This window comes from Myotis lucifugus, unplaced genomic scaffold (assembly GCF_000147115.1).
Source record: "Myotis lucifugus unplaced genomic scaffold, Myoluc2.0 scaffold_1227, whole genome shotgun sequence".
NCBI lineage: Eukaryota > Metazoa > Chordata > Mammalia > Chiroptera > Vespertilionidae > Myotis > Myotis lucifugus.
The window spans coordinates 76,837-88,754 of NW_005872275.1; the positions used below are offsets into that span (position 1 = coordinate 76,837).

Consider the following 11,918-nt stretch of genomic DNA (forward strand, 5'->3'; position numbering starts at 1 on the left):
TCACGAGCCGCCATTTGCCGACCACTGGCTAGGCCAAAGGACCCCATTTGTATATTGATTAAGTTTGAGAACATGCACTGAAGGAGGCTGGATGTATGGGCTGGAAGAAACTAAGAAAAGTTCCCCGAGGGTCGCATGTTAACTTTACTGGGGGCCTATGTTTGTTCACTATGCATATCCAGCACCTAGAATAGTCCCTGGCACATCATAGACACTCTCGTGTTTATGGGATGAATGAAAGAGACTTGGCCTTTATCCTGAGGGCCTTGGGTACCCATGAAAGGTTTTAGAGCAGTAGAGGAATGGTTGACATTTTTTCTTGGGTTGGGAGGAAGAGAGAAGAGCTGAAGCGAGGTAGAATATTTAGAAGATGCTAAATAAGGTCAGACTGGCCTTGGCCCCCAAGAAAGGGTAAGGCTCGACTGGGCCTGCCACAGTCTCCTGGCCCTTTCTTCCAGGTTCCTTGCAGAATTGGGGCCTCTGTGGAGCCGCCCCATCCATCCCATCTTTCACTGCCTGTGGTGCTGTGCGTGTCCATTTGTGCTGCTCGTCCTGTTCACTGTAATTCTGATTTTTCTGTCTCTGAAGACCTTCACCTATGTGGCCTGGGACTCAAGCACTGTGAGCCTCCCTCTCCAGACCCCCGACCTTCCTAGGGAGTGGGGGCCAGATCTTTCCATCCACTCTTGACCTAAAGGGACCTTATCATCTCATTCTCTGCTCCCTGAAGACTCAGTCCTCTGCCCGGATTCCCCTCCCACTCTTCCCTTCCACGGTCTTTCCTCTTCTGGGGGCTTCAATTTTCTGAACCCCTTTCCCATCTCTCCACAGTCCAAAGAGGTGCCTCGACCATACCCATCATGGGCGCTGCTTGTAATGGTTTTTATCTTCCTCATTGTCACTCTCCCCATCCTCATATACTTCGTATACAGCTTCGCCCATGGTATTCCCTTCAAACCCAGAAGCTTGGAGGAATCTCTCAGATCCTCCAAATCCCAAAGTCTCAGTAACGAGGCCCAAAAGAAGGAAACCCCACAAGGTGGTAAGGAAACTGCTGGTCCACCAGCTGTGTGACATCCCAACTTCCTTGATGTGGCCTGACGTCTCACATCCTTCAAAGCAGATCTAACAGGCAACTCTTAATACCAGCTACCAATTGTGATGGCCTGGGACCCAGAACTCCTTTTTCCCCCCGAGAATATAGCATTATTTTGGGGGGCTCTTGGGACCTGGCTTTGCAGCCCCCCTCCTAGACCCCTCGGGTTGCCACTGTCATTTTTCCCAGCCCCTTTCAGTGTGTACACATACACACTATCAGTGATGCTAACTGAATCTGACTGATACGGAGCTGGAGGAGTAATCCCGTTGATCAATAAATCAATCCAAGCACTGGGTGTGAGCAGATCTGTTTTTATTTTCTATAAATGTCTCAGACATTCAGTCTTACTCGCAGGAGACTTCCACCCTTTTGAGAGCTAAATATTCAGACCTGAGCCCCTGCCCTCTCCTTGCTGTGGCAAATTCAGATGCTAGATTACTTGACTTGCTTTATCCAGGGACTGGCCTTTAGCCAAGACAAACCCAGGATGTGGTGGTTTCAACAAAGATGGAAAGGATATTAATGTGCTTGCTCATGGGACATGGTACTCCTATCATAGGTCTAACATTTTAATTAGAGTTTCCAAGACTGCCCTGGTCAGTGTGGCTCGGTTGGTTGGAGCGTTGTCCCATGCACAGAAAGGTCGAGGGTTTGATTCCTGGTCAGGGTGCATCGGGGAGGCAACAGATACATGTTTCTCACATCGATATTTCTCTCCCCCTCGCCCTTCCTCTTTCTCTAAAATCAATAATATCTTTGAACGAGGGGGGAAAATAGAGTCTCATGACTGTTGACGACTAAGTCCTTCACACAGACGAAGTGATCTGTGGACTAACAACCAGTTTGGGAACTACCACATGGGATCTGAGCCCACCAGGGCCCCATAGCTAAGTGTAAGTTACCCTTTTCCCACGAGGCTAAAGCAAATGAATTCACTTAGGGATGGAAACTGGGTCTCAAGGAACCTGTAGGAGCGCTTGAGTCCACAGCTGAGCTGAGGTGTTCGCCGAGAGGAGGAACGGGGGCTTGTGGGTAGAGGTGGTTGGGATTCCCCAAGATCGAAGGTTTCCTTTAAAATTTAATGCTCAAGAAATTCCAGGACTTCGGATTGCTCAGCTCCCACGGGGAGACTGTCGCCGCATACGTTTCTGTGACAGAGGGAGAGAAAGCAGACGTCCCTAACCATGCGTTGGCGGGCGGAACTCCAGGGGTGGGTCTGGTGAGCGGGAAGAGCCGAGATGCCCAACGTCTCCGGCCTCAGCAGTTTCACCGCGTTCCTCCAGCTCGAGGGTGGGCGTCACCGCCCATTGGCTCCCGCACCTTGTGGCCCCGCCCCCTCCCAAACGACCTGTCCCCCGAGGACTCGTGCTATTGAGTCAGGTAAGGGAGGGCTGGGGGAGAGGACACCGTCACCTTCTCACGATCAAATAGCCTGAGTGTCCAAGCGCCTTCCTTTGGGGAACCCAGGTGTTCATCCTCCTTTCTGCCCCCCCGCCCCCCCAACCTCCAGATCCAGCTGTGGGAGCAGAGCCTGTGGGGGAGGTACTGAGAAGCAGGGCCTCACCGGGTGAACCGATGGGAGCGGAATGAAGCTCTTGGCGCGTGTCCTCCTCCTCCTCTAGATTTCTCTTTCTCAGGCCTCTTGTCGAAGGTCCTTCGCAGGGTTGTTTCAACTGGGACTATCCCACGGCGGGAGACTGGTTTCTATCATGGGTTCTTCTCTGCAGAGGCCCGGGGTCCTCACTGCATCAAGTGCGGTTTCTGGCACCTTGAGCAGGAGCAGGTTGTCTTCTGGGCCGCTGTCGGGCATTTCTGGCCTCGTTAGACAAAGGGAAGGCCCGTCCCTCGGTAGGGTACCTCGCACATACCTTCACTTTTATGCCTCACAAGAATGGTGTGAAGTACAGGTATGTCATCTTCAGTTTCCATCAGGAGACCCGGAAGAAAGAGGGGCTCACACCATGAGTGAGGGGGAGAGCCGGACAAAGATTCATGTCTTGTGGCCTCTGGGCCTTTTATTTGGGAAAATCTTCAAACACATACAAAAGCGTAACGATGAGTTACTTTTGTACTCATCAGCCATCTTCAGTTGACCTACTGGTGACCAACCCGGTTTCATCTCTCCTCACCCCACAGCATGCCTCTCATTACTTTGAAGCAAATCTCTGAAATACAAGAACACTTTAGAACACCTGACAAAATGTATCACACCTAAAATAAATAAGAGTAATCCTAATATCAAATACCCAGTCAATACTCAGATTTTCTTGTTAGTCTCGATTTTTCCTGGTAGCTTTATTTTTTAACAGCTTTATTGAGATATAATTCACATCCCATACAATTCACCCATTTAAAGTGTACACTTCAGTGGTTTTTAGTCTATCACAGAGTTGTGCACCCACCACCACAGTCCATTTTTAAAAAAATATATTTTATTGATTTTTTACAGAGAGGAAGGGAGAGGGACAGAGAGTTAGAAACATCGATGGGGGAGAAACATTGATCAGCTGCCTCCTGCACACCCCTTACTGGGGATGTGCCTGCAACCAAGGTACATGCACTTGACTGGAATCAAACCTGGGACCTTTCAGTCCGCAGGCCGAGGCTCTATCCACTGAGCCAAACCGGTTATGGCACCACAGTCCATTTTAATACATTTTCATTATCCCAAAAAGAAACCCCACACCTCTTAGCCATCACCCCAATTGCCCCAGCCCCTTAACCCAGCCTAAGACAACCACTAATCTACTTTTTATATATATATATTTTATTGATTTTTTATAGAGAGGAAGGGAGAGGGATAGAGAGTTAGAAACATCCATGAGAGAGAAACATCGATCAGCTGCCTCCTGCACACTCCTTACTGAGTATGTGCCCGCAACCAAGGTACATGCCCTTGACCGGAATCGAACCCGGGACCCTTCAGTCCGCAGGCCGACGCTCTATCCACTGAGCCAAACCGGTCAGGGCCAGATTTGCTATTTCTTTGTGATTTAGTCTTGGTAGATTTTCTGTTTCTATAAGTTTTCCATTTTATCTAGATTGTCCACGGTTTTTTTTTGGTGTACAATTGTTCACAGTACTCTCTTGTAATCCTTTTTGAAAAAATGTCTTTTTAAATTGATTTCAGAGAGGAAGGGAGCAGGAGAGAGAGAGAAACATCAATGATGGGAGAGAATCATTGATCAGCTGCCTCCTGCACACCCCACACTGGGGATTGAGCTCGAAACCAGGGCATGTGTCCTGACTGGGAATCAAACCATGACCTCTTGGTTCATAGGTCGATGCTCAATCACTAAGCCATGCCATCCAGGCAAGCCTCAGGGTTTTTGTAAGATTAGTCTTGTCTTTCCTCAACTCATACAGCTCAAATTTAAAGTTCTTGATGTCCTTAAGGTCAAGAAGGAAGGAGGCCCCATCCTTGCAGAAGCAGGAACTAGAGCCTTCTCAGAATGATGAATGTTATTGAAAACATGGAGTCCCAGGATGAGAAGGCCCAGATGTCTAGCTCTCCCGATTCCAAACCCGTGATTGCTGGACCTTCAGATTCCAAGCCTGTGATTGCTACGACCTCAGCTCCCCCAACCGAAAATGCCAAGGTGTTGCCTACTGAGGAATTGAATGGGGAAGAACATGGTATGGATTGGTTTAATGAAGAAATCGAGAAACCACTGGAGGCCATAGACCAAGATGAGCCAAAGTACGAATACGTCACTGACCGACCATCCTGGGCCAATAAGGTTGAGTACCTCATGGCCCAGGTGGGCTACTCTGTTGGGCTGAGCACCATCTGGCGCTTTCCTTATCTGTGTCTTCACAACGGAGGTGGTAAGCCTGGGGAGGAGGAGTCTCGAACCCATGAAGGGTCAAGGAGCCAGAGGCTTGTTCTGGCTTCTCTGGGGTCTCTGGGATCGGTAGGGGATGGGGATTTGGGGTCCTGAATGGGGCAAGAGCCAAGTATGTGAATACATAGAACCTTGGGAGGGTGAGCACAGGATATCTGAATACTTGGGTTCATAAGGTGGGGCTGGAGGTCTGGGTCAGGAGTCGGAGTAGAAACTAGGTATCTGGGTCTTCTAGGACCTGGGGGATAAGGGACTGGACTCCTGGGACAGTGAGGGATGTGGAAAGAGTTGAAGCCTGATGCCCTTGGCCCTGAGGGAGGTCACTGGTAGGGAATGTGTTTTCCTGGACTCCCAGAAAAGGCCAGGGACTTAAAAAACCAGATGTTCCTCAAGGCCCTCCTGAATCCCCTGCACAGGGAGCTTTATCATCATCTACATCCTGATGCTGATTTTGGTCGGATTTCCTCTCCTCGTGATGGAGATAGCAGTCGGTCAGAGGATGCATCAGGGCAGCATTGGTGTGTGGAAGAACATGAGCCCCTGGTTTGGTGGTGTGGGGTATAGCAGCTTCATGGTGAGGAGCCCTGGGCTGCCCAGGCCGACCCTTTACACTGACCCTCATCCCAACCCTTGTCCTGGAATGGGTCCCCTGATTTCATCTCAGTGGGCCAAGTCCCTTCAGTTCCCCAATCCTCTGTCCAATTCCCTCCCTCCTGCTGGCCTATCTTTCTTCCCCTGCCTCCAGAATTCTTCATGGTCCCTAGGTGTGCTTCATCGTGGGCTTGTACTATAGTGTGCTCATGGCTTGGAGTCTCTACTATTTGGTTCAGTCTTTCCAGTCTCCCCTGCCGTGGTCCTTGTGCCCCTTAACGAAGAACTCCAGTTTTGGTGAGAAGGGAGGGAAGAAAAGGGCAAGCGGGAGGGCTGAGAAGAGGAAAGGGGGATGAAGGAAGAAGAGGATCATTGAGATAGATGGACAAGCAGATGGAAGATGAAATGGGATGGGAAGGAGTGGGTGGAGGAAAAGAAGGGGAGGAACCTGGGTTTGCAGTTTCCCCCATGGCCAGTTCACCTCAGATCCCGAATGTTCACGGACAACATCCACCACATACTTCTGGTACCGGCATGTGCTGAAGACCACAGATGAAATCGAGTTGGGTGGGCTACCAATCGTGCATCTCTCTGCCTCTCTACTTGCGACCTGGTTAATTATCTGCATCTGTATGATCAAAGGGCTCAAGTCCACCGGGAAGGTGAGTTCCCCTCTAACTTACTCATCTGATGGACTCCTTTCTACCTGAGACCCCTATTATTCTCCAAACTTGATGCCTGTAGGCCCCAACTTCTTTTTTAAAAATATATTTTTATTGATTTCAGAGAGGAAGGGAGAGGATGAGAGAGAGAGAGAGAGAGAGAGAGAGAGAGAGAGAAACAACAATGATGAGAGAAAATCATTGATTGGATGCCTCCTGCACACCCCCTACTGGGGATCGAGCCCACAATCTGGGCATGTGCCCTGACCGGGAATTGAACTGTGACCTCCTGGTTCACAGGTCTATGCTCAACCACTGAGCCACACCAGCTGGGCTTTTAAAAATTTTTTCACCTGAGGAGTGAGGATATATTTTTTTAACCTGAATTTTTATTTAAAACTAGAGGCCCAGTGCACAAAAATTTGTGCCCTCGGGAGGGGTCCCTCAACCTGGCCTGTGCCCTCTCGCAGTCTGGGACCCCTCGGGGGATGACCACCTGCTGGCTTAGGCCCGCTCCCCGGGGGATTGGGCCTAAGCTGGCAATCAGAAATACCTCTGGCAGCCCGGGAGCCCTCAGGGGATGTCCACTTGCCAGCGGGGAGCAGTCCTAAGCTGCAGTCGGACATCCTTAGCGCTGCTGAGGAGGCGGGAGAGGCTCCCACCACCACCACTGTACTGGCAGCCATCAGCCTGGCTTGTGGCTGAGCAGAGCTCCCCCTGTGGGAGCGCACCGACCACCAGGGGGCAGCTCCTGCATTGAGCATCTGCCCCCTGGTGGTCAGTGTGTGTCATAGTGACCAGTCATTCCCAGTCGTTCTGCTGTTAGGGTCAGTTTGTATATTACCCTTTTATTATATAGGATAGAGGCCTGGTGCATGGGTGAGGGCTGGCTGGTTTGCCCTGAAGGGTGTCCTGGATCAGGGTGGGGGTCCCACTGGGGTGCCTAGCCAGCCTGGGTGAGAGGCTGATGGCTGTTTGCAGCTGGTCACACCTCCTTCAGGGTGGGGGTTCCCACTGGGGTGCCTGGCCAGCCTGGGTGAGGGGCTGATGGCTGTTTGCAGGCTGGTCACATCCCCTTCAGGGTGGGGGTCCCCACTGGGGTGCCTGGCCAGCCTGGGTGAGGGACTGATGGCTGTTTGCAGGCTGGCCACACCCCCTTTAGGGTGGGGGGGGGTCCCCCACTGGAGTGCCTGGCCAGTCTGGGTGAGGGGCTGAGGGCCGTTTTCAGGCTGGCCAAGCCCCCCAGTGACAGAAGCTCCCAGCCTCTCCTTTTTTTCTTTTTTCTTTTATTCTGGGATTTATTTACCTTCTATAATTGAAACTTTGTAGCCTTGAGTGGAGCTCAGAGCCGGCCAGGGTGGGTGAGAAGCTTGGCTTCCTCCATCACCAGGGGCAACCCAAGCCTCCTGCTCGCTCCAGCTCTGTGGCCACGGCCGGCTGAAAGCAGGTATCTGGGGTTTATTTATCTTCTATAATTGAAACTTTGTTGCCTTGAGTGGAGCTCAGAGCCGGCCACGGCAGGCAGGAAGCTTGGCTTCCTCCATCACTGGAGCAACCAAGCCTCCTGCTCACTCCAGCTCCGTGGCTGCCAGCCGCCATCTTGGTTGGGTTAATTTGCATATAGTCACTCTGATTGGCTGGTGGGCATGGCTTAAGGTGTAGTGAAGGTACAGTCAATTTGCATGTTTGTCTTTTATTAGATTAGATGTTCTTGCTTAGAGATATCTATATTGATAAAAGGGTAATATGCTAATTAGACTGACATCTTCCAGACATCCATCCGGATGTCCTTCCGGACAAAGCCACAGTGGTGGGGGCCAAGGCAGAGGCAGTTAGGGGTGACCAGGCTGGCATGGGAGGGCAGTTAGGGGCGACCAGGCCGGCAGGCAGGTGAGCGGTTAGGAGCCAGCAGTCCTGGATTGTGAGAGGGATTTCCGATGCAGGGATCAGGCCTAAACAGGCAGTCAGATATCCCCCGAAGGGTCCCGGATTGCAGAGGTTGCAGGCCGGGCTGAGGGCCCCGCCCCTGTGCATGAATTTCGTGCACTGGGCCTCTAGCATGTTAATAAAAGAACATAATTTTTTAATATATGTTTTTTATTGTTGATAGTATTACAGATGTCTCCCATTTCCCTGCCACTACCTGCCTTTGCCCAGCTCCTACCCACTCCCCCAGGTCTTCACCACCCTATTGCCTGTGTCCATGGGCTATGCATATAAGTTATTCGGTTTGTCTCTTTTTGTCCTCCCACCCCCACATTGAGGTATGTCAGTCTGTCCCATTCTCCCTGCTTTGGGTGTTATTTTGTGGGACAATTCATTTTGTTCTTTGATTCCATAAATAAGTGAGATCATGTGATATTTGTCTTTCTCAGATTGGCTTATTTCACTTAGCATAATAGTCTCTAGGTCCCTCCATGCTGTCTCCAAGGGTAAGAGACCCCTCTTTTTTACAGCTGCATAGTATTCCACTGTTTAAATGTCCCACAGCTTTTTTATAGGCTATTTTTTCCACTGATTTTTAGAGAGGGTGGAAGGGGAGGGAGAGAGAGGAGAGACAGAAAGAGAGAAACATCAATGTGAGAGAGACACATCGATTAGTTGCCTCCCGCTCCTGCCCCGACCAGGGCCGGCATTGAACCTGTAACCAAGGTACGTACCCTTGACTGGGAATCTAGCCCGTGACCCTTCCGTCTGCGGGCTGATGTTCTAGCCACTGAGCCAAACCAGCCATTCCAACTTCTCATTTCTCCTCATCTGACCTCTGGTTCCCAATAGTTTGGCCCTACTATCCCAACTTTTGCCTTTGCTGAACTTTCTTTGAAGAATCATACTTCCTACCCAGATGCTGTATGTCTCAGTATTCCTTTCCTACATCATCTTCATCTGTGTCCTAATCCGGAGTCTCATGCTGAAAGGAGCAGACTTTGGTATCAAGAGTTTGTTTGCTGCCCAGGTGAGGTGTCCCTCACCCGTTAACCCTCTTATCCCAGTGGGGGTAGCAGGGACTGTGTAGTCTGCTAGAGGCCCACCTAGATCCCCCTTTCGTTCCCCTCTTTTGTCTTCTGTCCTCCCCCCTTTATATCCCAATTCACCTGCCACTTCTCCTCCCCAGGTGCCAGCCCTGTACTCTGTGGACGTGTGGCGCCGGACAGGGAACCATCTCTTTTTGTCCATGGGCTCCGGCTTTGGCAGCTTCACTGCAATCAGTTCATACGTCCCTCGGTCCAACAACTGCATCATGGATGCCTCTGCCGTGGCTCTTCTCAACCTGGTCATCTCACTGACTGCCACGCTGTTTGTATTTGCCACCTTGGGCTACTTGGCCACAGAGAACAGTGAGAAATGTTACCTGAAGTGAGCCCAGTATTTCGTATGGATTGCGTCACAAAGACCCAAGTCTTAGAAATAGCTCGTAGAACTCTAGTCTAGGCCCCCGTCCCTCAGGGATGTTGGCTCCGTCAACATGGGTCCCTCAGATTTGAGCATCCTAAACTTTAGAAACATTGGAAATCTCTCTCTTTACGAGCTGCCTTTCTAAACGAAGAAAACCCCAAACTGGGATGTTTTCAAAGGTGTGTTTGCCCCATTCTTAACTGGAGACTGCCATGGGAAAATGAGGGGATATCTTCAACTGAACCAGTAGACAAAAAAAAAAAAATGCCCACAGCACGAACCCCCATAGCCTATTTCCTATTTTTATTTTATTTTTTTTTTAAATATATATATTTTATTGATTTTTTTACAGAGAGGAAGGGAGAGAGATAGAGAGTTAGAAACATCGATGAGAGAGAAACATCGATCAGCCGCCTCCTGCACATCTCCCACTGGGGATGTGCCCGCAACCCAGGTACATGCCCTTGACCGGAATCGAACCTGGGACCCTTCAGTCCGCAGGCTGACGCTCTATCCACTGAGCCAAACCGGTTTTGGCTTCCTATTTTCTTTTTTAAAAAATAATTCTTAATTGTTGAAAGTATTACATATGTCCCCTGCCTATTCCCTATTCTCATCTCCTGTGCCATTCATTTCAAAAAATGCTTATCAGACATTTCTTTATAAAGCATCTCCTCTCGACCAACCCCTGTGTTGAGTTCTGGAAACATAGCCAGTGGTGAATCAGACTCTCATCGCTGCCCTCGGGAAAACCACAGATCCGAGACCAAGCTAGCGATTTTCCTTCTCGTCTAAAAACTAAGAGAGAAGTTGTCTTAAAGGCCCAACTGACTTTATACGCTCCCACTCCTGCCCCCAGGAATGCTGAGAGGATGATGAACCTGGTCACGGCGGGCGTGCTGCCTCCTGAGCTCCGGCTCCCAGAGAGTCTGTATCAGCATATGAGCTACACCTATCCCAGGTGGTTTGGCAACCTCCCCGAAGGAGCCAAAGTCGTGGCCCTACCCTACTTGTCCAATTGTGACTTATCTGAGCAATTAAAGGAGGTAGGTGAGGGTTGGGGGTCGGGGGGGGGCGAGTCCTAGAGTTCCCCTCACCTCCCCCAGAGCACTAGAAACTCCAGCTCTCCTTAGGGGCCGTAGAATCCAGGGAGGCAATTCTGAGCAGCAAACTGGGCAACCAAGCAAGGTTACCAGCCTCCTTTAGTGACAAGGCAATTGTAGGCTCTGCAAGCGCCAGAGTTCGTACAAGCCTGCCGAGCGCCAACACCTGAGAGATGCTAGACCAGCAGCTGTTGTGGGAGGAAGTCCTCCTTACAATGCAGTGGTTCCCAAACTTATTTGGCCTACCGCCCCCTTTCCAGAAAAAATATTACTCAGCGCCCCCTGGAAATTAATTTTTTTTAAAATTTTAATAGCAATTAAACAGAAAGATATATGTATTAATGTTTCTACCTTTTTTGTAAAATATAGTAAAGAAAGGTGTAAATTAGAAACATTGAAGTTTGAAATTATGAAACTATTTATTGAACTCAGAATAGAAAGGGAATACAAAAAAAGTTAAAACAGATGCACCTGTGGCCATCACCGCCCCCCCCCTGGATCGCTGCAGCGCCCACCAGGGGGCGGTAGCGCCCACTTTGGGAATCACTGTTATAAAGTCACTAACGAACAGCGCTACAGATCCCTTCCTGGGGGCGGGGACAGGAGCCGAGTTAGGACTCTACGGGCTCTCTGATCCCGCCCCCCCTCTTCCTTTCACTTCACAGGTTATGGAGGGGCCAGGTGTGGCCTTTGTGGCATTTACCGAGATCATCGCTGTGTTTTCTGGATCCACCTTCTGGGCCATCATCACCTTCGTGTTTCTGGTGACCATGGGGCTGAGCACCATGCAAGGGATCCTGCAGGGCATCATCACCCCCCTCCAGGACACCTTCTCTTGCCTTAGGAGACACACAACGCTGCTCACAGGTGCTCTGACCTATGACCTCACTCTCACCGGCGGGCGTGGTGTAGCTTAACCCCACCAGGACTCCTCCGGCCCAGCTTGAATTCTGACCTTGATCCCAGTCTGGTTTTTTTCCCTCCAGTGAGTGTCTGCGTGGCCATGTTCCTGGGCAGCTGCTTCTTCGTGCAGCCCTCGGGCAGCTACTACGTGAACCTGCTGGATGACTACTGGGCCTCTCTGCCCCTCTTCCTCATCCTCATCTTGGAGAATGTGTCCATGGCCTGGATCTATGGGGCCCGGAGGTGATGTCCCCAGCCCAGGCTCTCCTGCCACGCACCCTCGGGGAGCCTGGGCCCCTCCTGCTCTGATCCCAGGGCT

The 11,918-nt window shown here is 50.6% G+C and overlaps 1 protein-coding gene across 1 annotated transcript in view; it reads left to right on the forward strand.

Annotated features, from left to right (window-relative positions):
* SLC6A16 (solute carrier family 6 member 16) overlaps positions 1-9,558 on the forward strand; it is a 17,088-nt gene extending 7,530 nt beyond the window's left edge. The window contains exons 11-18 of the mRNA XM_023748251.1: positions 459-621; positions 832-1,042; positions 4,646-4,927; positions 5,361-5,518; positions 5,709-5,832; positions 6,022-6,197; positions 9,043-9,153; positions 9,313-9,558. Coding sequence (XP_023604019.1) covers positions 459-621; positions 832-1,042; positions 4,646-4,927; positions 5,361-5,518; positions 5,709-5,832; positions 6,022-6,197; positions 9,043-9,153; positions 9,313-9,558 — 1,471 coding nt within the window. The remainder of the gene's footprint in view (positions 1-458; positions 622-831; positions 1,043-4,645; positions 4,928-5,360; positions 5,519-5,708; positions 5,833-6,021; positions 6,198-9,042; positions 9,154-9,312) is intronic.
* The last annotated feature ends 2,360 nt before the right edge of the window (positions 9,559-11,918 follow it).